General features: G+C 48.2%; 1 protein-coding gene and 1 long non-coding RNA gene across 2 annotated transcripts; one reads left to right on the forward strand and one right to left on the reverse strand.

The window, feature by feature from the left end:
* Positions 1-4,728: 4,728 nt before the first annotated feature.
* On the reverse strand, positions 4,729-7,051 carry LOC144375492 (uncharacterized). The gene is made up of 2 exons (XR_013435487.1): positions 6,917-7,051; positions 4,729-6,670 (listed from the first exon to the last, which is right to left on the reverse strand). It is a non-coding gene; the product is annotated as an uncharacterized LOC144375492 (long non-coding RNA).
* Znf783 (zinc finger protein 783) lies at positions 7,002-22,123 on the forward strand. The gene is made up of 7 exons (XM_078040765.1): positions 7,002-7,137; positions 10,470-10,868; positions 10,952-11,078; positions 11,230-11,358; positions 16,917-17,045; positions 18,075-18,185; positions 19,209-22,123. Exons 1-7 carry the CDS (start codon positions 7,114-7,116, stop codon positions 20,042-20,044), a joined length of 1,755 nt encoding a protein of 584 aa, XP_077896891.1. The 5' UTR covers positions 7,002-7,113; the 3' UTR covers positions 20,045-22,123.
* The last annotated feature ends 26 nt before the right edge of the window (positions 22,124-22,149 follow it).

Below are 22,149 nucleotides of genomic sequence, written 5' to 3' on the forward strand. Positions count from 1 at the left end.
TCCTGGGGCCAAGTGATACCGCTGTTTCCCTCAAATGTTGAAGTTTGAACATTAGAGAAGCACGCAAGAGGCAAGCATATAAAGCAGGGTTTATTTAAAAAGGGGTAAGAGACTCCCCTCCCCCCCTACCCGAGAAGGGGACCATAGTTGGTTTCCTGGTATCCCAAGAAGCTAGGTGTTCTGCCCTTTTTGTTTGTCCTAGGCTTCCTTTGTTCTCCTGCCTTCTTCCCCTTTCTCCTTGGTATGTGACTAGGCCCAAGAATGCTCAGGGGGATGGCCAAAAGGTGGGAAACAGGTGGGCTGAAGGGGGGAAGGGCTGAATGGTGCAGCTAAGGACCCATTAACAGCCTTAAAGCTCCCTATAGGGAGAGGCAATTCCTGGGACAGGTTACCTTGGCAACTGGTTGGAGCAGTGAGAGGTTCTTGGTAAGGGTGGAGGAAGGGCTCTGAAGGAATTAACATTTCAATCCCTAAGGGGACAGTTTCCAATTTACTGGATTCACTCAAAATTGGCCTACTTGATCCTCCCTGACTCAGTTTACCTGTCTATGCTGACTGCCTGTCTAATTCTGGCTTCATAAGGGTGCAGAGGTGCCTCACCTAGAGCAATGACAGCACTGAAGGCACAGTTGACCTGCATTTTTACTTAAATCTAGACAAACAAGAAGAGGGTATGGATGAGAATAGCCAGGGACCCCATATGAAGTGGTGGAGAGCTCGAGACCATCTGGGTGTTGGTTTTTGGGAGGTGGTAGATGGGTAGGTGAAGTTTGGTGGGTGCCAAGGGAGTACGAGGCAGCTGTTAGAAACTTTACATTATAGATAGCCACTCTGTCCCATCATTGACTGTCCTTACCTTCTAGTTATTAAGTGGTTTAATTGGCCAGCCTCCTACCTGGAAATGGGAAAAAGCAAAGTAGAAGCAAAGTCAGGTCTCCCTTGAGACAGGGACATAATTGTGTCAAACAGTTGGGTTGGGGCCCCTGTAACATTTATTATGCACTTGTGTGTGAGGTACTCTTGTAAATTCATTTTATAAAAACTAGTTCTCATACAACTGGAGTGGGATGATTTCACCCTGTTTTACTTAGGAGATGCCGGAGAAGACCAGAGGAGTGAGGTAAGTGACAGTGGGGATGGCTGTCCAGACCATCTTGCTTCAGAGCCCACACACTTGACCAGGTGCAGTGCCATGCAATGTCCACTGGATTCTAAGGCCCTGTTATCAGAACTGTGGGCTCCACACCAGCAGTACTGGCTCCCCTAGGAGCTTGGTGGAAATGCCGACCTGAGTAAGATCTCCAGGTGACAGTGCACTAGGCACTGTCCTAAGTGACAACAAATTAACCTCTTGCCTGCTTCAACTGTCCTGCAATGAAAGCCTGCTTAGGGAGGAACTGAGAAGGAAAACAGGAAGTGGATTATCTGAAGCTTAGGGAACACTGACCTGGAAAGATGGTGACAAATGCTATGCATCCCTAACTAATCCTCCTTCCTGTTCCCACAATTAAGGTCCTAATGGTCCTCACCTGAGCTACTTGGTGACCAAACTAGTTGCTCCTCACATGTTCCTGCTACCAGTTATTGTTCTGAAGCACAGCTGGACATGGACTTTCCTCAGAACCCTGGAGTGGCATTCACCAGCTACTGATAAAGAGCAGGTGTTTTAGTATAGAACCCACAGCTTCCACAGCCTTCCCACCCTGTGGTTCTTCCCCTTCCCCTCAGTATGCTACTGCCACATTGGGCTTCCCAACTTGTTGAGTAAGCCCTGCTTTCTCCCTTCTTGATGTCCTTTGTGAACCAAACACCATTTGGTCTTTACTGTTTGTACATTAGCCCCTTCTGGGGATCCTTATCCACTTCTTAAATTAGAGAGAGAGTGTGTGTGTATATGTATGGCACCTGTTATCTAGGCAGTTTTAAATACTTAGGTCACATTGGTGAACAAAACATCAGAGCCCTAGCTGAGTTCATGCTGTGTTAAAATCAGGTGTGTGTGTTTTTCCTGTGCTGCCCCTTTACACAGCCCTTTCCTCAGCCAGACATTCATTCAGCCTTGGCATTTGTGCATTCCTGAGTACCATCTGCAGTATTTTTAAAGGGGAGAAAAGAATAAATCAAGTCTTGCTTTTGAGCTTAATACTGTTAAGGGAAGCTAATACAAGGTTGAGAATATGTCACACGAGGCAAAAAGGCTATAGGAATTCAGGACAATTAGGGACATTGGGGGAGAATACAGTGTAGATAATGTGTAATGATCAAGCAAGGTAATTAGCATTTCTGTCTCTTCCACCATTGTTTCTTTGGTTCTAGTTCTTTATAAAACAGGTAAATTATTGTGACCAACAGTCACCCCACTGTGCCGTAGAACACAGAACTTATTTCTCCTATGTAACTGTATTTAGGGACCCATTATGCTACTTCTCTCAGGTCCTCCTGGCCCTGCCCTTGAGAGGTGACCTTTGAAATGGCCTTTTAAAAGTAGGAAGAAGGGCATACTAAATGGAGGAGACTTGGCCAAAGTAGGATGCAAGTATACATGGATGTATAAACAGCAGTTCATCCTATTGGCTGGAGGGCAGGGTGTGAGAAGTGGAGTAGTGGGCTGGGGTCCAGCTGAGGGGTTTGGATTTTATTGATAAAAGGGAGCTGAGGAATGCAGAGCAAAAGACTGACCTGATTCAGCTGTGATTTGGAAACACTTAAGAGTTATGTCATGGGCTGGGGATGTGGCTCAAGCGGTAGCGCACCTCAAGCGGTAGCGCACCTCAAGCGGTAGCGCACCTCAAGCGGTAGCGCACCTCAAGCGGTAGCGCACCTCAAGCGGTAGCGCACCTCAAGCGGTAGCGCACCTCAAGCGGTAGCGCACCTCAAGCGGTGGCGCGCTCGCCTGGCATGCTTGCGGCCCGGGTTCGATCCTCAGCACCACATACCAACAAAGATGTTGTGTCTGCCGAGAACTAAAAAATAAATATTAAAAATTCTCTCTCTCCCTCCTCTCACTCTCTCTTAAAAAAAAAGAGTTATGTCATGCTATTTGGGGGGAGTGAAGTATATTAGAAGGTTTTTGAGGGAGACTATGCAAGAACCAATGAGGGATTGGAGGCAGCTGCAGAGGGAAGGGAGGAGACAAGGTTACTATGGTAGAATCAACAGATGTCACTCTTTGGAAGGCAGGGACCGTGTCTTAATGGATCCCACATGAAGTGTTCACCAAATGTTTTTTTTTTTTTTTTTTTTTTTTAATTGTTGGTCGTTCAAAACATTACATCTTTCTTGATATATCATATTTCACAGTTTGATTCAAAAGGGTTATGAACTCCCATTTTTACCCCGTTCACCAAATGTTTGTTGAATGAACAAGCATGGTGGGGATCACAGAACAGGTAGGCAGTGTTGTGTGATGGGGGAAGGGGGACTTGCTTATGCTTCCAGTCTCCCTTTGCTAATGCTTTCCCTCCTAACATCTTATCATTCTTTATGTGACCACAGTGACACACCTGGTCTGTATGTTGAGGAGGGCCTTGGGAATTCTTTCTTGAGCTGCCCCTACCTCTTCGGAGGACAATAGCACTGAGCATCCTGATCCCATGTTGATCTTAGGTGGCCCTCAACCTTGCTGTTAGTCATCTGTGCTAGGGTTCTGGGTCTTGGCCTCCACTTGAGGAAGCCAAATGCTGTCAGTTCACCCAAGAGGTACCCAGGCTTGGCAAATGGATTAAAAAGAAAAAAAAAGGGCTGGGGATGTGGCTCAAGCGGTAGCGCGCTCGCCTGGCATGCGTGCAGCCCGGGTTCAATCCTCAGCACCACATACAAACAAAGATGTTATGTCTGCCGAGAACTAAAAATTAATATTAAAATTCTCTCTCTCTCTCTCTCTCTCTTAAAAAAAAAAAAAAAGAGCTACCTTGAGGGGCTCTGAGTCAGGGCCCCGCGGAGGCTACAAAGTCCTGTGTCACCATCCTGTTAACATTCCTTGTTTTTTTTTTTTTTTTTAAAGAAAAAAAAAATTCATCCCCATAAGAGACAGATTAATAATTAAGAATAAAGGTAATTTAATTTATATCAAGGCTATACCTGGGCTGATATCTGGGAATTCTGCTTGGGAAACTATATTATGGTACAAAGTGTTTCTTTTAAAAATAAATTCATAGGGCTGGGGATGTGGCTTAAGCGGTAGCGCGCTCACCTGGCATGTGTGCCACCCCGGTTCAATCCTCAGCACCACATACAAACAAAGATATTGTGTCCGCTGAAAACTAAAAAATAAATATTAAAAAAAATTTTCTGTCTTTAAAATAAATAAATAAATTTATAAAATCAGCATGGGAATGATAGGTAGCTTTGGGAGCGGATAAAAAGGGCACTCTTCCTCAACAAACTGTGATCTCTGACCCATCTCCTAGAAATCAAATCCTCATCACTCTCACCCTCTCTAGCCTCAGACCTAGAAATACTCAGGTCTGTGCCCTGCAATCTGTTTTAACAAGCACCCAGGGCAGACATGAAGCACTCACATTTGAGTACCCCTGATTAGAGGAACTTTCTAAAACACTAAGACCAGCTGCTAAAATTACAACACTCTTCCCTCAGTACAGCTCATTAAATACTAACATTTTCTTCCTCTCCAATCCATATTCTGTATTGGACATTATTATTTTATAATGTGATTGTAAGGGTCCGGCGAAGCGTCGGAGGAAGAGACCACGCAAGAGACTGGCTTCATGCAATTGGCAGGAGGGAGTTTATTGAACCAGCATGCTGGGGCTCAAGGCTCACTCAGGAAGGGAGAGCAGCCCAGAGCCCAGAGCAGAGGTCAAGCAGAGCTTAAGTACACTTTTTGAGGAGGGCGGGGGGCTTTGCATATATCAGAACAAATCATCATGAGGCGCGGGAAAGTTGAACAACAACTCTGAGACATGATTAGTACATTCATTGGCAGGAACAGGCTGGGCAGGGGTGATTGGTCACTTCCAAGCGGGGTACACATTCAAACTGATTGGTTTTGGGGCCTGGATGCCTACGTGCCGAGCTACTCAGAGCCCTTAGCTATTAAACAGCCAGAGGATCAGGAGGAATATTTACTGGGCAGTTCCAGTATTGTCCTAACAGCTACAGGGATTACAGGTTCTAGGGGTAGCAGGGGAAATTTTAACAATATCTATTCTTTTACTTTTTAACCCAGGCCCTGCAGCTTAGAAACTTTACAATGCCCGGTCTTTTACACTTTAACTCAGGCTTTGCAGCTTAGAAACAGCTTAGAAATTTTACCTTTACATGATAAGCTACCAGCTTACCAGCATTTTATAATCTTTAATATATTGCACTGATCCTTGATGAGATCCTAGTGAGGTTCTTAATATCTTCAACACACATTCACAATTTGTCTTTTAGATGGTGTTATAAGAATTTCCAAAATGGGGGCGGGGGTTGTAGTTCAGTGGTAGAGTGCTTGACTACCATGTGTGAGGCACTGGGTTTGATCCTCAGCACTATATGAAAAATAAATAAATAATGGAGGAAATAGAGACTTACAAAACCCTCAGAAAAAGGGAGCTCTGCAATCTGACCTGTCATAATCTCCCTTATCTACCAAAATCCCCTCCCCACACAGTAAACCCACCAAAAGTAACAGACCAACTCCTCCTAGGACCTGGCCCTGCTAAATCCTGTAAAACTCAGACCCTTGTTGTAGCCTGTTGCCATTTTCCCTGTTGAAAATGTGCCCCTCCGCTGGTTTTTGTTGCTTCGTTGAGTTCTTTCTTTCCATATATATATATATATATATATATATATATATATATATGGACAACTATTTATTTATAAGTGGTGCTGAGGTCTTGCTTTGCTCACCTGTGCAAAGCAAGACCTCTACCACTGAGCCACAACCCCAGCCCTCCCTTTCTTTTTTATTCTCTTTCATTTGCTTTCAAATAAAATAAAGATATGTGCCCATCCACAACTAAAAGAAAAAAAAAGAATTTCCAAAATGAATAATGCTAAATGTTGATTTGTTACCTTAAAGTAACACTCCTAATCTATCCCCAAATTCTAAAGGTGCATCATAGAGAGGATGATTCTTTAGGTACTTACTATGTTAATTGACCACACTTACATTAGAATAAAATATTGGGTGAAATAATTCTCTGCCTCCCTCAAAAAACAAACCGAAACATACAAATAAACAAAACCTCCGATCTAGTATAAAGAATTTTCTGGCTTGTTGGAAAAAGACCCTAAGATGAATAGGAGATGTCGAAAAAGCAGGGATGAAAACAACCCTGAGCCGCACACAGCACACGTGCCTCTGCGCGGGTGTGAATTCTGGCGTTCAGAGGAAGGCTCTCCCCTTACAGAGAAAGAGAGCGTTCTGGATGGAGCGGGGTCGCCCCTGGAGCCAAGTCAACTGGCTGTGATCCTGGCCTGGAGCCAAGGCCAGCGGGATCCCCGGGTGCGAGCGATGGGCAGGTCGCACTGGGTGGACGGAGGGCTCGGGACACACAGACACGACGCCTGCTCAGGCAGTAGGCCCCAGGATGAGTGACGCAAGGCTCCCAGAAATACCGAAAAGGTGACACCGTACGAAACAGGACTTGGCGGAGGAGAGGCTTTTCTTTCTTTTTTAAAAATGGAATGAAACATTTCTCCTTAGGTCTATTCATTTGTTCTGCAAAACAAAATAAAAAGAGTTTTAAAACAGACTTTCCCCACACTAATAAACGCCCCGCTCGTCAGCTGGAGGCGCTGGAACCGCGCGTCTCAATACGCTGGGCAGCGCGGGCGCGGCCCCTGCAGGTGCTGGGTCCCAGGGCTGAACTTTCCCGCGGGCTCCCTCGGCGGGCGCCGACCCAGGTGGGTGCGCGGCGGCCGCCCGGGCTCCCGCGGAGGGGCGCGGGGGGGCGTGCGGTCCTACCGGCTGCAGGGGGCGCTGTGCGCGCCCTCGGGCGCTGCCGCCCGGCGCAGCTCTTTTTTAAAGGGCCCCCGGGGCACGTGGCTCGGGACGCAGCTCGCGGCCGCCCGGCGGGAGCTCCGAGGCTGGGCGGCACCCGCTCCGCCGCCGCCGCCCGCACCAGGCCCGAGGATCGCAGCCAAGCAAGGACGCAGGCCGCCATGGCCGAGGCGCCGCCCGCGCGGGTAAGCGCCCCGGCTCGCGGACGCTGCCCGAGAAGGGCCGCCGCGGCCGCGTGGCCCAGCGCGAGGGACTCGGCGCGCCCCGCCGCGGAGGCACACTGGCTCCTCTGGCCCGCGCCCTGGCCCGACCCGGCCGGTTGCCGCCCGCGGACGCCTGCAGGCCACCGACCCCGCGGCCCAGCGCCAGGCCCGGCGCGCGGGGCCCCGACGGCGCGCGGCGCACGGCCCGCGACTTGTCCCTCTGGGGCCCTGCGAGGCCGGGCGCCTGCCTCCTGCCCGGACACGGCGACGGATCTTGCGAGTGAACCGAGTAGCTGTGTCCTTGTCCATTGTCTCTCTTGAGGCCCGCGGCCCGATCGGGCAAGGGAGGGTGGATGGCTGAGGCCCGGGACTAGACTGGCCGGCCGAGGCTGCGCACCTCCCCAGCGGGTGTTGAGCCTGGGCCAGGCCTGGACTGTGGATTTCACGTACGGAAGGATACTGGCCCCTGTTTACAACAGGTTTTCATTCCTTTTTTAAAAAGGATTGTTTTTGCAGTTTTAGAATGCTGGTTTGAAATGTGCAGTATGGCCAATTCAGAGAAAATGATCCTTTGGGCATTTTGACATAGTAGAAAAAACGCTTGTAAAGGACGTTTATCTACTACTATTAACTATTATATCTACTACTGATTCATCTCAGCCAAGTTTCTGAGACCCTCGTTTTCTTGGGTCCTTCTTAAGGAGAACTTTGTCCCTGTGGCTGAGTTTTGAATGTGAGAGAGGGCTGGGGATTCTGCAGGTTTATGACCCTGTTCTTAGGAAACCCCTAGGAGGCCTTTCTGTACCTGTTCAGGTGTCATCAGCCCCACCTCGCTGGAGCCTTCTTAGTACCTTCCTGACTTTTCCTACTCATCTGCATCTTCCCCTCAGCCATCTTGCAGCACCTGAGAGCCAAGAAGCTCCCTAACAGGACAGATTCGCTCAGGGACTTTGTCAGCCCATCCTGTCACATTGTTAGGTCTCAAATCTTGGTAGCCAGGAAATGAAATAATATTTGCATATTACCTACAGCAATCCTCTACATCACCTCTAGATTGCCTATAATTCCTAATACAAGGGGAATGCTGTGTATATAGGTGTTATGCTCTTTTGTTTAGGGAATAATGATTGAATGTACATATTCAGTTCAGACCCAATTTTTTCTTTCCAAATGTTTTTACTCGGGTTTGTAGAATCCTTGGATGTGGAACCTGCAGATACAGAGAGTCAACTGCATTTCTCTACAGAATTTTTCTCTTGGAGAAGGAAGAAACATCAATTTTTTTGTGTACCCTGCCTTTACTATGTTAGGTGTTCACTCATGATTACTGAATGCATTAATTATTAATTAATTTATTTAATAAATAGTTATCAAACATCTTCTGTGGGTGAGGCACTTTATGAAGCTGGGAGCACAGTGGTAAATGACACACACTGTCATGGGACTTATGTTCACCTGGGAGAAAAACCATAAGACTGGTGGTGAGTTTAGATTATTAGCACTGTGAAGGAAGAGGCTAACAGGGACTTTTGGTCAGTGCAGCACTTGGGGAAAGGCTGTGTGAGATGGTGTTTAAGCGGAAACTATAAAGGTGAAGGGACTCAGGCCTGGAGAGGTGCATGGGAAAGCCCAGGAGAGGGTGAAGGAGAGCTGGATGCATCCCAGCCATGGAAGGTCATAATGGCTGGAGTGTAGCAAATGACGGAGTATGTCAGGTCAGAGGGGCTGGCTGGATATTAAGAAGTTCACATTTTTTCTAGGTGCGCTGGGGAGCTACTGAAGAGTTTTCAGCAGGGACTGAAGTAGTCTAGTTTGTGTTTCAAAAGATTACTGACCACACTGTGGAAAGTGTATTATGGAGGAGAAGGTTGAAGTGGGGAAACCAGGTGGGTGGAATTGTAGAGGCCCAGGTGAAAGGTGATGGGGCTTGGCAGTGGTGGTGGACAAAGAGAAAAGTGAATGGATTTGAGATAATTTCAGCAGTCAAACAAATGGGACTAGCTGTTGATGTAACCATGAAGTGGGCAAGGACACACTGCCACGATGTCAGCCTGTCTTTCTAGAAGGCTTTTAGCAATGCAAACCAGCATTGAGGCATTGTACATGTTCAGTGAGGACTTGCACACCATACTCCCAGCTAAGCTGAGGCCTGCAGGCCTTTTTTTCCAAGCTTCTGAAGAATGATGGAATGCAAGATGGAGGGAAAAAAGGCCATGTGACTATTTCCTAGAGTATCCCTGAGCCAGAGCATGGCCTCGTCAACATCATCTTCTTAGCCAGCTGCTATAACAAAGTATAATAGACTGGTGGCTTAAACAGCAGAAATTTTCCTCCTCACAGTTCTGGAGGCTGGTAGTCCAAGATCACAGTGCCACTGATTTGGTTCCTGGTGGGGACTCTTCCTGGTTTGTGGTTGGCTGCCTTCTCATCATAGTCTTACACCGTGGAAAAAGATATCATTGCTTTTATGTCTCTTCTTTCAGGGCAACAGCCCTATTCTACCCACCATGTGTCTCCCAAAGGCTGCACCTTCAAATGCCATCCATGATATTGGAGATTAGTGCTTCAACATGCAAATCTGGGGGAGACCCAAATATTCAGTCTGTAGCTATCACCGTTGTTGTCTTAGCCGCATCAGTACAGGACTCACATTATTTTTTTTTTAACACAATACCTTTATTTTGTTTGTTTATTTATTTTTATGTGGTGTTGAGGATTGAAGCCAGGGCCTCGTGCATGCTAGGCAAGCCCTCTACCGCTGAGCCACAACCCCAGCCCCCATTATTTGTTATGTGAAATACATTGCACTGGTTTTTTTTTTTTTTACAAAATATTGTCTCATCATTTTTCAAAATACTATTATGTAGACACTATTGTTCTAGATATTCTATTTTCTAGATGTGGAAATGAATTCTTTGGAAGGTGTTTTAAAAACCATGCCTAACATCAACCAATGTGTGGGTGTGGCTTGGGAGCTCCTTGCAGGGCTCTTGTTCTTTCTCCCTGAGATAAGCCTTGCCCCTTCATTCTCAGGAATGAGATGGGAGTCATCTGAGATTGTCGATGCTTTCCTTCTTTGGCTGTTTTTCTTCCCGTTTACCACTGGCCAACACCCTGGTGCAGCCACCATCTCCAGTTACCAGAGCTGGACTCCTGCTTGATGTTCTGGCCTCCCATCTTCTCCACTTTTCCGCTCTTTGGCCAGCAGGATCCCAGATGGAGCTGCACTGGAGCAGGAGTCATTCTGAGTTTGGAGTTGGAAATTTTGATTGTATAATTTTGGTAATATCTCTCTCTTCTCTTATTTTGGGCAGATTCCAGGGGGGGACAAGCGAATGGAGGACCAGAGACCTCTCACACCTCCGTCGCCCCAGCCAGCTGCTGAGAAGAACTCATACCTCTACTCCACAGAGATCACGCTGTGGACAGTGGTGGCTGCCATTCAGGCCTTGGAGAAGAAGGTGGATTCCTGCCTGGCCCGCTTGCTGACTCTGGAGGGACGCACTGGGACAGCAGAGAAGAAGCTGGCTGATTGTGAGAAGACGGCCGTGGAGTTCGGCAACCAGCTGGAGGGCAAGTGGGCCGTGCTGGGGACCCTGCTGCAGGAGTACGGGCTACTGCAGCGGCGGCTGGAGAACGTGGAGAACCTGCTGCGCAACAGGAACTTCTGGATCCTTCGGCTGCCCCCTGGCAGCAAGGGGGAGGTCCCCAAGGTAGCCTTTGGGTGCCCTGGAGTGGGGAGCCCCCTGGGATGTGCCTGTGTGTGGGTGAGCGAGTGTGACACTTGTGGTTCCAGGTGCCAGTTACCTTTGATGATGTGGCCGTTTACTTCTCCCAGCCTGAGTGGGGCAAGCTGGAGGACTGGCAGAAGGAGCTCTACAAGCATGTGATGAGGGGCAACTATGAGACACTGGTCTCCCTGGGTAAGGATGTGTAGGAGTCTCTGGGCCTTTGTCCGAGGTTGGGCTCTTGCAGTCTGTCTTTGCTTTGCTTCTTTTACTTTGGACATCAGAGCCTCTCCATGGGTATATGGGACCCAGATCTTTACCCATCCTGTCCCTGTTCTGTATGCAGATTATGCCATCTCCAAACCTGACATCCTCACCCGGATAGAGAGAGGAGAGGAGCCTTGTCCTGAAGACCAGCAAAGCAAGGAGAAGGGGACTGAGGAAGAGGCTGCATGTCCAAGGAGGCTGGACACTGGTAAGTGGGTACAAGTGGGGCATAGTGGACCACAGGCTCACCTCCTAAGTGTCCAGATAATCTAAGAACTGGAAAGGGAGCACAGACCCTTATCCCAGAGTGGGCTGCTCTCCAAGGCCACCCCAGGTGGGGGCAGGTGGAAGACTTCTTTTTAAAGTCCTGTGGTTTCGGATCTGTAGAAGGGGTAGTCACAAAGGGAAATGTAGAGCATGGGAACGTTCTTGTTCCATGATAAATAGGGCTGATTATCACTGATGTGACAGTGCAGTGACATCACCATCACTTCTTGGTGTCTTCAGTGCTGTCCGTGTCCACCTGCCCGTTTCTGCTCCCCAGCTTAGCCTGCATCAGGAAGCTGCTGTGGCACTAGGGTTCCTTTGTGAGAAGGAGGCTGGGGCTGGATCCTCCTATAGCCAGTCTCCAAAGGTGACACTGCCTATCAGAATCCTCTGGGGGACTCTTTTTTTTCTTTTCTTTTCTTTTTTGCAGTGCTGGTTATTGAACCTGGGGTCTGGTGCATGCCAGACAAGCACTCTACCACTGAGTCATGTCCCCAGCTCTGGGGAACATTTTTGAATTTAAAAAACAAATAAATGAAAGCAGAGAGAACAAGACAGTAAACCTCCAAATTATTGCTGGGACCTAACATGATCTTGTTTCTTCAACATTTGCTTCATCTGTCTCTTTCCTTTTTGTACACACAGCCATGATACCATTTTTATACCCCTTCCCCTAAAAAAAAAAAAAAAAAAAAACAACAACAACAATTAATGATTGGTCCTTGTTCTCTTTCCCTCAACAATGTTTTCAGTAGGGTTTGGACCCTAATCTCATAACCCAAAGTCCATGCATTGCATTTGATTTATAAGTGACTCTTTATTTTTTCTTGGTGCTGGAGATCAAACCCAGGGCCTCTTGCATGGCAGTCTAGTGCTCTACCACTGAGCTACATCCCCAGCCTGTTTCTTAAATCTATAAAAAGTCATCCCCCTTTTCAACAGCTTCATTGAGATATAATTTATACACCATAGAATTTCTCTATTAAAGCGTACAATTCAGTGGTTCTTGGTATATTAAGAGATGTGCAACCGTTATCACCACAATCTAACTTTAGAACTTTTGTGTTCGATCAAAAGAGACCCTTGGGGCTGGAGTTGTGGCTCCATAGTAGTAGAGCACTTGCCTAGCATGTGTAAGGCACTGGGTTCGATTCTCAGGACCGTATATAAATAAGTGAATAAAATAAATGTCCATCAACATCTAAAAAAAAAAGAGAGACCTGAACCCATTAGTAGTCACTCCCTGCTGCCCTCTCTCCTGCCCAGGCCCTCTCAGTCACTAGCCTGCCTTCTGCCTCTGTGGAATTTGCCTATTCTGATGTGTCACATAAATGTAATCATATAATATGACCCTTTGTGTCTGTCTTCTTTCACTGAGCATAATGTTTTCAAAGTTCATCCATGTTGTAGTCTGTGTGAGTGCTTCATTTCTCTTGTGACTGAATAATATTCCATTTTGTGGACATACCACACTTTGTTTAATCATTCATTAGCTGATAGATACCACCCATGCCATTTATTTTTTGTCATTTTATTGTCATTTATCTGTGTGTGTGTGTGTGTGTGTGTGTGTGTGTTTGTGTGTTACAGTGGATCGATCCCAAGACTTTGCATATACTAGGCAAGTTCTCTACACTGGGTTACACCCCCAGCCCTTTTAAAAAGTTTTAATTTTGAGACAGGGTCTCACAGGCCTCAAACTTACTATCCTCTTGCCTAACCCTCCCAAGCAGCTGGGATTACAGGTGTGCACCACTGTGTCTGGCTTATTTTACATCTTTTTAATGCTCTTGTTTCCCACATTTTGGATTTGGTGTCATTAACATGGTCTCTTATTTCCTGCATTTCCTACGGATTGGGAGGTGGATTAGCAGTTTATGTAGACTCAGGTTCAGTGTTTTTGACAAGACTTCTTCAGAGGTGTTGCTGTGTGCCCCTTACTCCTGTGGGCCAGCAGGCGCTGGCTTCTGTTATGAAGTTCCTGTCAGGTTTTCACCAGTGACTTTAATTAGCCATGGAGATTGCTGCCTGGCTTCATTATTTCAGTGAAAGTGTCATTACTTCTGTTCTTAAAAGCTAAAGCTCTTTTGTGATGAATAGTTCCTCTAATCAATCCTTTTAGTTACCCTGAACTACAGTACAGAAGAGGCAGGATAGATGCTTCACTCTTTCCTACATCAGTTTTTTGAATGATGACTTTTCTGTCTTTGTAGCCTCCAAAGGCGGCCAAAGGCTTGGGTTTTTTGTTTTGTGTTGTTTTCAAGTATTATGACTTCTTAGATTTTTAAATATTTTGTTTGTGCCAGTCCTTTGTAGCCATTATTTTCATATTTAAATTGTACCATCTTTGGCAAGTGGAATCGTTTTCAAGTTTTGCCCAGAGGTGATTTTAACATGACCTTGATGAGTTTCTGACACCTTAAGATACACGAGAGTTGTTTTGAGTATTTCCTGCCCTGGGCCTGGAATCAGTTTCTCCGTGGATTTTCTGTTTTGTCTGGGGAAGAAACCCAGGGCCTCCACGTGCTGTGCAAGTGCTCTGCCACTGATGTCCACCCCAGCCCCTCGTCAAGAAGTTTTTATTGTTTTTAGTGAAGCATAGTATTTAGAGACCCTAGATGAGTGCTAGTTATGAATTTTAGGTGTTACTTCTGGGTGTTTTTTTCTGTTTATATCCCTGTTAACCATTTGTGTGGCTGTTTTTGTTCGTGTCTTATGTTTTTCTCTTGGAATGTTAGATAGACCTAGTTGATTGCTGTCTCCATGAGGGCTGGCTATGTGCTGCCTGCTTACTGGTTTATTATAAAGGGTACAGGTGAAGAGAGACAAAGGGTGAAACCTGGGGGAAGGGCACAGGCTTTGACACCCTCTCTGTTGTGCCACCATCCTGGGACCTGCATGTGTTAGCTATCTGGAAGCCCTGAAAATATGCATTTGGGGGTGGGGTACTAGGGATTGAACTCAGGGGCTCTTGACCACTGAGCTACATCCCTAGTCCTATTTTGTATTTTATTTAGAGATGGGGTCTCACTGAATTGCTTAGTACCTTGCTTTTGCTGAGGCTAGCTTTGAACTCTTGATCCTCCTGCCTCAGCCTCCTGAGCTGCTGGGATTACAGGTGGGTGCCACTATGCCTGGCAAAAATATGCATTTTTGAAAAGAAATGAGTTCATATAGACATTCCTGATTCAGATTTAATCTTTGATTTTATAAACTTGTATATCACTTTTTTAAAAATTTACATTATAATGTTATATTCCCACCTTTATTAGCATAATAACTTATTTGAGTCTTTTTATATCCAGTCCCAACATTTAATTATTCTATAGTATCTATAATTTCAAAATAATGTAACCAGTATTTCTATTAATGTTTAGGCTTTTGTTTGCAAAATAAATAAGCCCTCTTATAGGGAAATTATTAAAGTAAACTTGTGTCCTCTTGCCCTCTAATATGGGTATCCATGCTTAGAACATTTCCATTTAAAAAAGAAAGAAAAGATTTGTACATTGCCAATCTTAACTCTAGGCACATCATTTTTATCGTTCTCTGGGTCTGTTTTTTCTGTCCCTAAGGAGCTGAGGATCTGCCTGCACCAGGGACAGAAGTGTCACTGGCAAAATCCAGGTTATCTTGAAGAGAATACAGCTCTCTCTCCTGCTGTGCTTTTAAAATAATAGCCTCTCCACCTGGCTTGGGGCCTCTCTTTGCTTCCCTCACTTAGTGGAATGTGGGGGAGGGGTCTGATGACCAGGGTACACATGGGTCTTCTGATAACCAGAGTGCATCTTGGGCACCCCTCTGCTTAGAGCACCACTAGTGTGCAGCACTGCTCTGGCTCTGAGGGTGCTGTTCTTTTTTTTTTTTTTTTTAGTACCAGGGATTGAGCTCAGGGGCGCTCGACCACTGAGCTACATCCCCAGCCCTGCTTTGTATTTTATTTAGAGACTGGGTCTCACTGAGTTGCTTAGGGCCTTGCTTTTGCTGAGTCTGGGTTTGAACTTGCCATCCTCCTGCCTCAGCCTCCTGAGCCGCTGGGACTACAGGTGTGTGCCACTGCGCCCGGCTTAGTGCTGTTCTCTTGTTCACTCTGCATCCCCAAATCTGACTGCACCAGGATTTAGCTCTCCTTTCCACTGTCACTAAGTCACTTTCTGTCCTTGGGGGTTCTTGAGAACTGTCAGGATTTCATATTTTGATTTGGACCTTTCTTTTTCTCACTCTTGAGGCTTGATCTTGCACAGCCTCACGTCCGTGATGCTTTGGCTGGTTTACGAGGATGGGCACTGGGTTTCTCTTTGTTCTAGGAAGGGTCCAAAGATGAGGTTTCAGATGACCCACTGACGTTTTTAGGATCGCTGCCGACACTGTCCCGTTTGTCAGGCTTTCTATGGAAGCTGATGACTATTCTGTAGATAAAGTCTGCTGAACAATGTGACCAATTGGTATCCAAGGTCATGCCCTTATTCAAGAGGGGAATTGGTAGCAGCATTACCAGTTACAAATCCAGCTGAATTCTTCTTTTTCCCCTCTGATTACACTCAGTTGGTGTTAACCATTTGCCTTTGAAAAGAATGCCATTGGAGGGCAAGCAGACAGGCCCTGCTTGGGTTGCTTTTGTCTCTGATGAATCTTTGTTCTCTGGATCCTGCAATTCCGGAACAGCCACTGTGGGTTCCGGTGTGGAGGTGGAGCCTCTTTCCCGTGGTTCTGGATTGCCTGTGCACATCTGTGCTGTCTGATTGCTCACGGCACGCAGCACGCACTGCCTGGTGCTGTAGGCCTCTGGCTGAACTTGTGTTGGATGGTAGATTCATCAGCCTTCACCGTCAGCCTTTCACTCATCATGCATTTCATTCTCTTCATAGGTATTTTCCTTAAAAAAAAAAAAAAAAGCAGAGCTCCATTTCTTGTGGAAGGGGCACATGTGACATGTGCTCATTTGGGGGCTTATGATTTAACAACTTCAGTGACGGCTGAGCTGTTGTGACTTGCTGGGAGCAAGCCTCGACAGACATTTTGTGTAGACTTGAATAAGAGGACAAGTGTAGGGTGAAGCATTGTCTCAAAAGGGAATACTTCACTTTGGAAACTCGGGAACCTTCAGGGCCACATGTGCGGTGTATATTTTCTGCCATGCCTTTGGGCTCTCTGATGCTGTGGAGAGCAGGCTGGGGTGGGGGCCAGCAGCCACCATGATGGCTGGTGGAACGGACAATACTGTGTTTCCTCTCCCTACCCTAAACAGCAGCCCTCTGTCATGTCCTGGCTGCCAATCCTGTGTCAATTGTCACACTATGCAGTCCTCCTGGAATGAGGCTCTAGAGGAGAATCTAGCGGCTGGATGACAGGTGAAGCCATCTCATCATCACACTCAGTGTTTGGTCTGATGTCCCAGGTCCCTGGGACTCTGCATTTACACACTTCCCAGAGGGTCCCTGGCCATCTGTTTGGGAGATCTCCGTGTTGTGCTCAGTGTCACTGGTTTGCATTCTTTAGGTCTCCTTCCATATCCAGAGCAAGTCCCCAGTCCAGTCACCCATGCCCAGGAGGAGCCCAAAGAAGGCCAGGCCCCTCAACACCAACAGAACGAAGAAGCAGGAGTGACCCCACCCAGGCTGGGCACTGGTGAGTGAGGGCAGCCAGGACAGCAACAAGAATGGTGTCTTTTGGCAGTGCATGAGTACCAAACACAAGCTGTGCTAGAAGTTCAGCAGGAAAGATAGCTGGGGATGTGACTGGGCTGAGCTGGACGGGCTCCTGGGAAAGGGACTCCTGAGGTAGACCCCAAAAGAAGGTAGGTTTTGGATTTTCAGAGCAAGAAAATATCTGTATGGAGCTTTTGGGGAGGGATGTGGATTGAGCCTCTTGGGGCTTCTTCCAGTGGTCCTATCAACAAGGCAGTTTATGTCTCATGCCTAGCACAGTGCTGGGTGGCAGGCATGTTGTAGGTGTCAGTAAACATTCTCTTTCTGAAGACCTGCTGAGAACACTGGCTTTAGTCACCTCTCCCAAGTTTTGTTTGCTTCAGTTCACAGGCCAATTCCTGCCATCCTGAGCTGGAACTGTAACTCAGAGGACACTGAGCAGAGCATGTGGCCTCTAATCCCCAGTCGCTTTCTGTCTCAGCGCACACTGGCTCCTCCTCCCTATTCTTCCTTCTTGCAGCTGGCCCAGCTTCAGTGTGTTGCCTTCTCCCCCGTGGTTTCTTTGTATTTCCCCCACTGAATGTGGCCCTCTGCAGGTAGAAGTGAAATTGCTTCCTTCCTATGTGCTCCTTCCTGGCCAGTGTATAAGTTTGGACTCAGCTCATGGAATCGGTCAGGTGGGACCTTCTCACATAGAGGAGGACAGTATCCCTGCCCATCGCAGACCTGAGACTCTGCTCTGAGGCCTCCCCAAACCCTCTTTCCTTTTGAGGACCATCAGGGTGATAGTCAGTTGCAAAAGGACAAATTGTGAGCCTAAGTTTGCGGGGGATTATGGTTGTGGCCCTCATATCTCTCTTCTTACCTCTGCAGTCAACTGGACTGAGGCCTGGGGGTCACTGTTCCTGGCAGGCCCTTGGGTATGGCCAGAGCCTGCTGAAGAGGTGGTCATGCCACTCTGCAAGAACCCCATGTCAAGAAAGGCCCCATGGGATTCTCTGTCTTGCAGGACCTCCAGCAAATACCAGCATTTTGTCCTCAATTAAACAGGAGAGAGAATCTTCAGAGGGGGAGTCACCAGCTTCCCCTCCCAGGGACATCATGTCCAGTCTGGGGCCAGGTGAGTAAATAGGCAGCGCCTGTCACCACGGCAGAGCCTCACACAGCTCAGAGGGCCCTTTGGGAGTAGCAGGGGTCTGGGGATGAGACCTGGTGAAGGGCTTTGTCCTGAGGCTTCCCTCCTCCTTCCCTCCCCAGGTGTGACCCACAGGCCCAGTCAGCCTGTGGTCCTAGTCTTCTCTCTTGGTCTGGGCTGGCTGGGAATCCCCTGCTGGGAATAGACTGCAGGCTACCAGGCTGTGGGCAAGGGTGACCAAAAGGATGTTCCGCTTTGATTCCAGCCTCACAGCAACCCTGTGGAGTGACCCCGGCTTCCAGCCTTTCTTTTATTTATAGATATGTGGTGCTGAGAATCAAATCCAGTGCCTCACACATGCTAGGCAAGCGCTTTGCCACTGAGCCCCAGCCCCAGCCCGAGAGTAAGCTTTTTGCTGTTATCCTGGTGGCTCTGGCCTCACTCAGTCCTGCACTGAGACCCAGGCAGGAATCATAGGCTGCCTTACAGGGTGCTCTCTGCACCCAGAAAGCAGGGTGTGGGCAGGTAGTAGGGACTGGCCCATTTGTTATATGGATGAGGGATTGTGTGAGGTTAATTCACTGGCCTCCTCCAGGCTGCTGGGGTCTCTCACCTGGTCCTGAGGTAATGGGGCCCACGGGTTCCTTGTGCTTTACAGATCATAACTACTGACTTCAGAACTCTTAGGGTCCTGCCAACTCCTCTGCCATGGCCCAGGATCTCTCTTCCACCTTCCCACCCACCTATCTCCTACCATCTGTCTTCTGACCCCAGGGACTATCTGGCAGCTGGTTTTTTGTGGCTTACTTTCCTCTCTCCTGGTTCCCCAGCTCAGCCTCCAGGAGTGAGGAGTAAGATAGCAAACAGGACTGAATGACGGGACAGGGCAGTGCCTGCTTGGTGAGGCCCCATGAGCAGGACCCCTTCCCATGTTGTGGGCCCTTGGAGGAGAAAGGATTCAGGGGAGGTGGGTGTAGGACTTGGAACCAACATAGATTCCTTTGCCAGGTGGTGGTGGCATGGCCATCAAGACAGAAGCTCAGTCTGAGGAGGAGATGGTGCCTGAGCAGCTCCGCCTGGGGTCCCCAAGCCGGACCAAGTGTAGAACACCTAGAGGGCCTAGGAACAGGACTGGAGGCCCTAGGCGGCATCACGCCCAGGGGAGGCCAAGGGTGCGCACTGGGGAGCCTCGGCCACCAGGGGCCATTGGGGAGACACCCCGCGTACTCCCTCGCCGGCGGGAACGGACCTTCCCCTGCCCTGACTGTGGGCAGAGCTTCCGCTTGAAGATTAACTTGACAATCCATCAAAGGACTCACGTGGAGGAGGAGCACAGGGAAGCTCCCGGGGGCTCACCCACCAGATGGGGGGAAGGCCACTCTACGCTGGAGCCAGGGGAAGTGGTAGTGCCTGGCCCTGTCATCCGCTGGCTCCCTGAGGAGCCCGCGGGCCACCATTCCCTGGGAGGGCGTGCCTTCATGGGGCGGAGGCCCACAGCCACCAAGATTTACCACTGCAGTGAATGCCTGCGCTTTTTCCAGCAGCGGAAGAGCCTGCTGCTTCACCAGCGCCTGCACACAGGCAACAATCAGGGCTGGCCTGCCTGTCCCTACTGTGGCAAGGCCTTCCGCCGGCCCTCAGACCTCTTGCGTCACCAGCGTATCCACACTGGTGAGCGACCCTACCAGTGCCCCCAGTGTGGCCGGGCCTTCAACCGAAACCACCACCTGGCTGTGCATATGCAGACTCATGCCCGGCGTCGGGTGGGCCTGCATTTCCCTGTGCCCTCTGCAGGCCAGGGGAGCTCACCCCTGCAGGGTCGCAGCCATGCAGAGGAGGGCTGACCAGGCAGGAGCCTGCAGGGCATCCTCTTGTCTTCCTGCATCCCAGGCAGGACCTGTGCTCTATCTCTTAGGGCTTTCCCTTGTGCCTGATGCTGGTCCCTTATTCTGGGATGTCTTGGAGAGAGGTGTTTTTTTTGTTTGTTTCCCTTATTCAAATGGAAAGCAATGGCCCTTTTGATGATATCATATATATGCGACAAGGTACCTCTATTTTCTCTTTCCTAAGGGTGTCACTCTATGCTATCTTTTTCTACATTCTTGACCTGCAAAGGGTCCCTGAAGGCTTAAACAACACCAGTTTTTGGTGTAGCTTTTGACTGGTGCTACAGTCAAGATGATCAGAGACTGTGGTCCTTTCAGAATGGACCATAGAGACTTCGGGGACTGGGAGTGACTGCACAGAGGTCTGTCTGCGCTCCACATGAGAAAACAGCAGAGAGAACAGGACACAAGAGAAGGCACTCGGAATTTGCATTTTCTGCTTTTGTTAGCTTGAGACTTTTTTTTTCTTTGAATGAAGACTTTGTAATGTGTTTGTAAGCGTTGTGTATAGTTGCAAAGAGGACCAGGAGCTCCTGAGGGCAGGAATTCTGCCACTTCCTTTGTGGGTCTGGCAGGGCAGGAAGAGGGTTTTGATGGGCAGAATTTGGCTGCTGTCTTAGAAGCAGAGCTTCTCTCCAGGTGTATGTTTCTGAGCTCTGAGTGACTCCCAGTCTTCCTAGTCCTTCCCTCACAGGGCAGTCTCATCTGTTATTTACTTTTGATATCAGTTAAAGAGGAAAGGAAATCAGGTGTGGATGGCCTCCCTTGCCAGGTCTCAGGATTCATAGGTGTGCATGATCCATTGACTGGACCCAGAAGATGCCTTGAGGGTGCTGCAGAGTCTTGTGAGCCCAAGACCTTCCTCAAGGGGAAGACTGACTGGGGGAGGCTGGGGAGTCTGCCTGGACTCTCCAGGCCTCGTTTCTCCTGGTAAAGAATTTGGGGTCTGGTGCTAAGCAGGGCTGGGAGGTTGGGGAATCCTTCAGCCCCCCTCTAGGCTCACATTCCTTGTCTGTCAAAGGGTAATAGCTCCAGTGCATCCCACCTCATCTAGGAGTTGTTGGCACTGAATTTAGAGACTGCACAAATAAGATGCTTGGTGATATTCTTAGTTTCAAGTTCAGGGTTTCCAATTTTTTTTTTTTCCCCAGTGATTTCCTGCTCAGTCAGAATCCCCTGGGAAGAGTGAGGGTTAGTGCCCTTGTACCAAAGCATCGGTCCATGACCTGTTTTTAATAGTATTGCTATTGTCAGGCTGCACGGAGAAGTCTTGATGCCTAGTTTCTCATATTCCTTAATCACACCACCTTGGGTGCTGCCTACAGACCAGCTGGCTGTGGGTTCTGGGTCCCTGGCAACTTCCAGTTGTCCTCACCCCTTTTCCACAGTCCCGAATGGAGTTGGGGGCAGATGGTAACATTGCCATCATCCCTGGGAAAGGGGAAGGATAAAAGTCTGACAGGTTAGCCAAGATCCTAAAGAGGCACCACCTGCTTGAGGCTCCTGTTTGTCTGGAGCCCCAGAAGTCAGAGACAAATGTCAGCACGTGCGCAGGCAAGATGTGGTACAAGTGTGGCTGCTCAGCTTAACCCTCAGCTACAAGAGCTAGGCTCAGATATTCTGGTGGTGCCTCAGGGCTCAGAATTTTAAATTCTAAAATTTTAAATGCTAAATGCACTCTGTAAATACAAGCATTCTATTGCAAGGCTCAGGTGTTTTTCCCTTTTCTTATTTTCAAAGCATTCAGTGCTCAGCTCTGGGCTATGCATATTGGGTTTGCCTTATCATTCAATAGGACGTGTTTAAAGAATGCTCCTTAGGTTGAAATGAACAGTGGAGGCTACAAGGTGCAGTAGCCCAGTGGTGCCCCACAATCGGGAGGTGGGAGCCCTGGTTGGGTCCCAGACTTCCCCAGCTCTGGGCCTCAGCGTCCTCATTTGTGAAACAAAGAAGTGGTTGGGTCTTAAGATTCCTTAACAACTGTGAAGGTGGCAGTCTCCTGCTTTAATCGGTGCTTAATAAACATGTTGGCATAAATGATTGTGCACGTGACCTGGTTTCTT

This window comes from Ictidomys tridecemlineatus, chromosome 2 (genome assembly GCF_052094955.1).
Source record: "Ictidomys tridecemlineatus isolate mIctTri1 chromosome 2, mIctTri1.hap1, whole genome shotgun sequence".
Lineage (NCBI taxonomy): Eukaryota > Metazoa > Chordata > Mammalia > Rodentia > Sciuridae > Ictidomys > Ictidomys tridecemlineatus.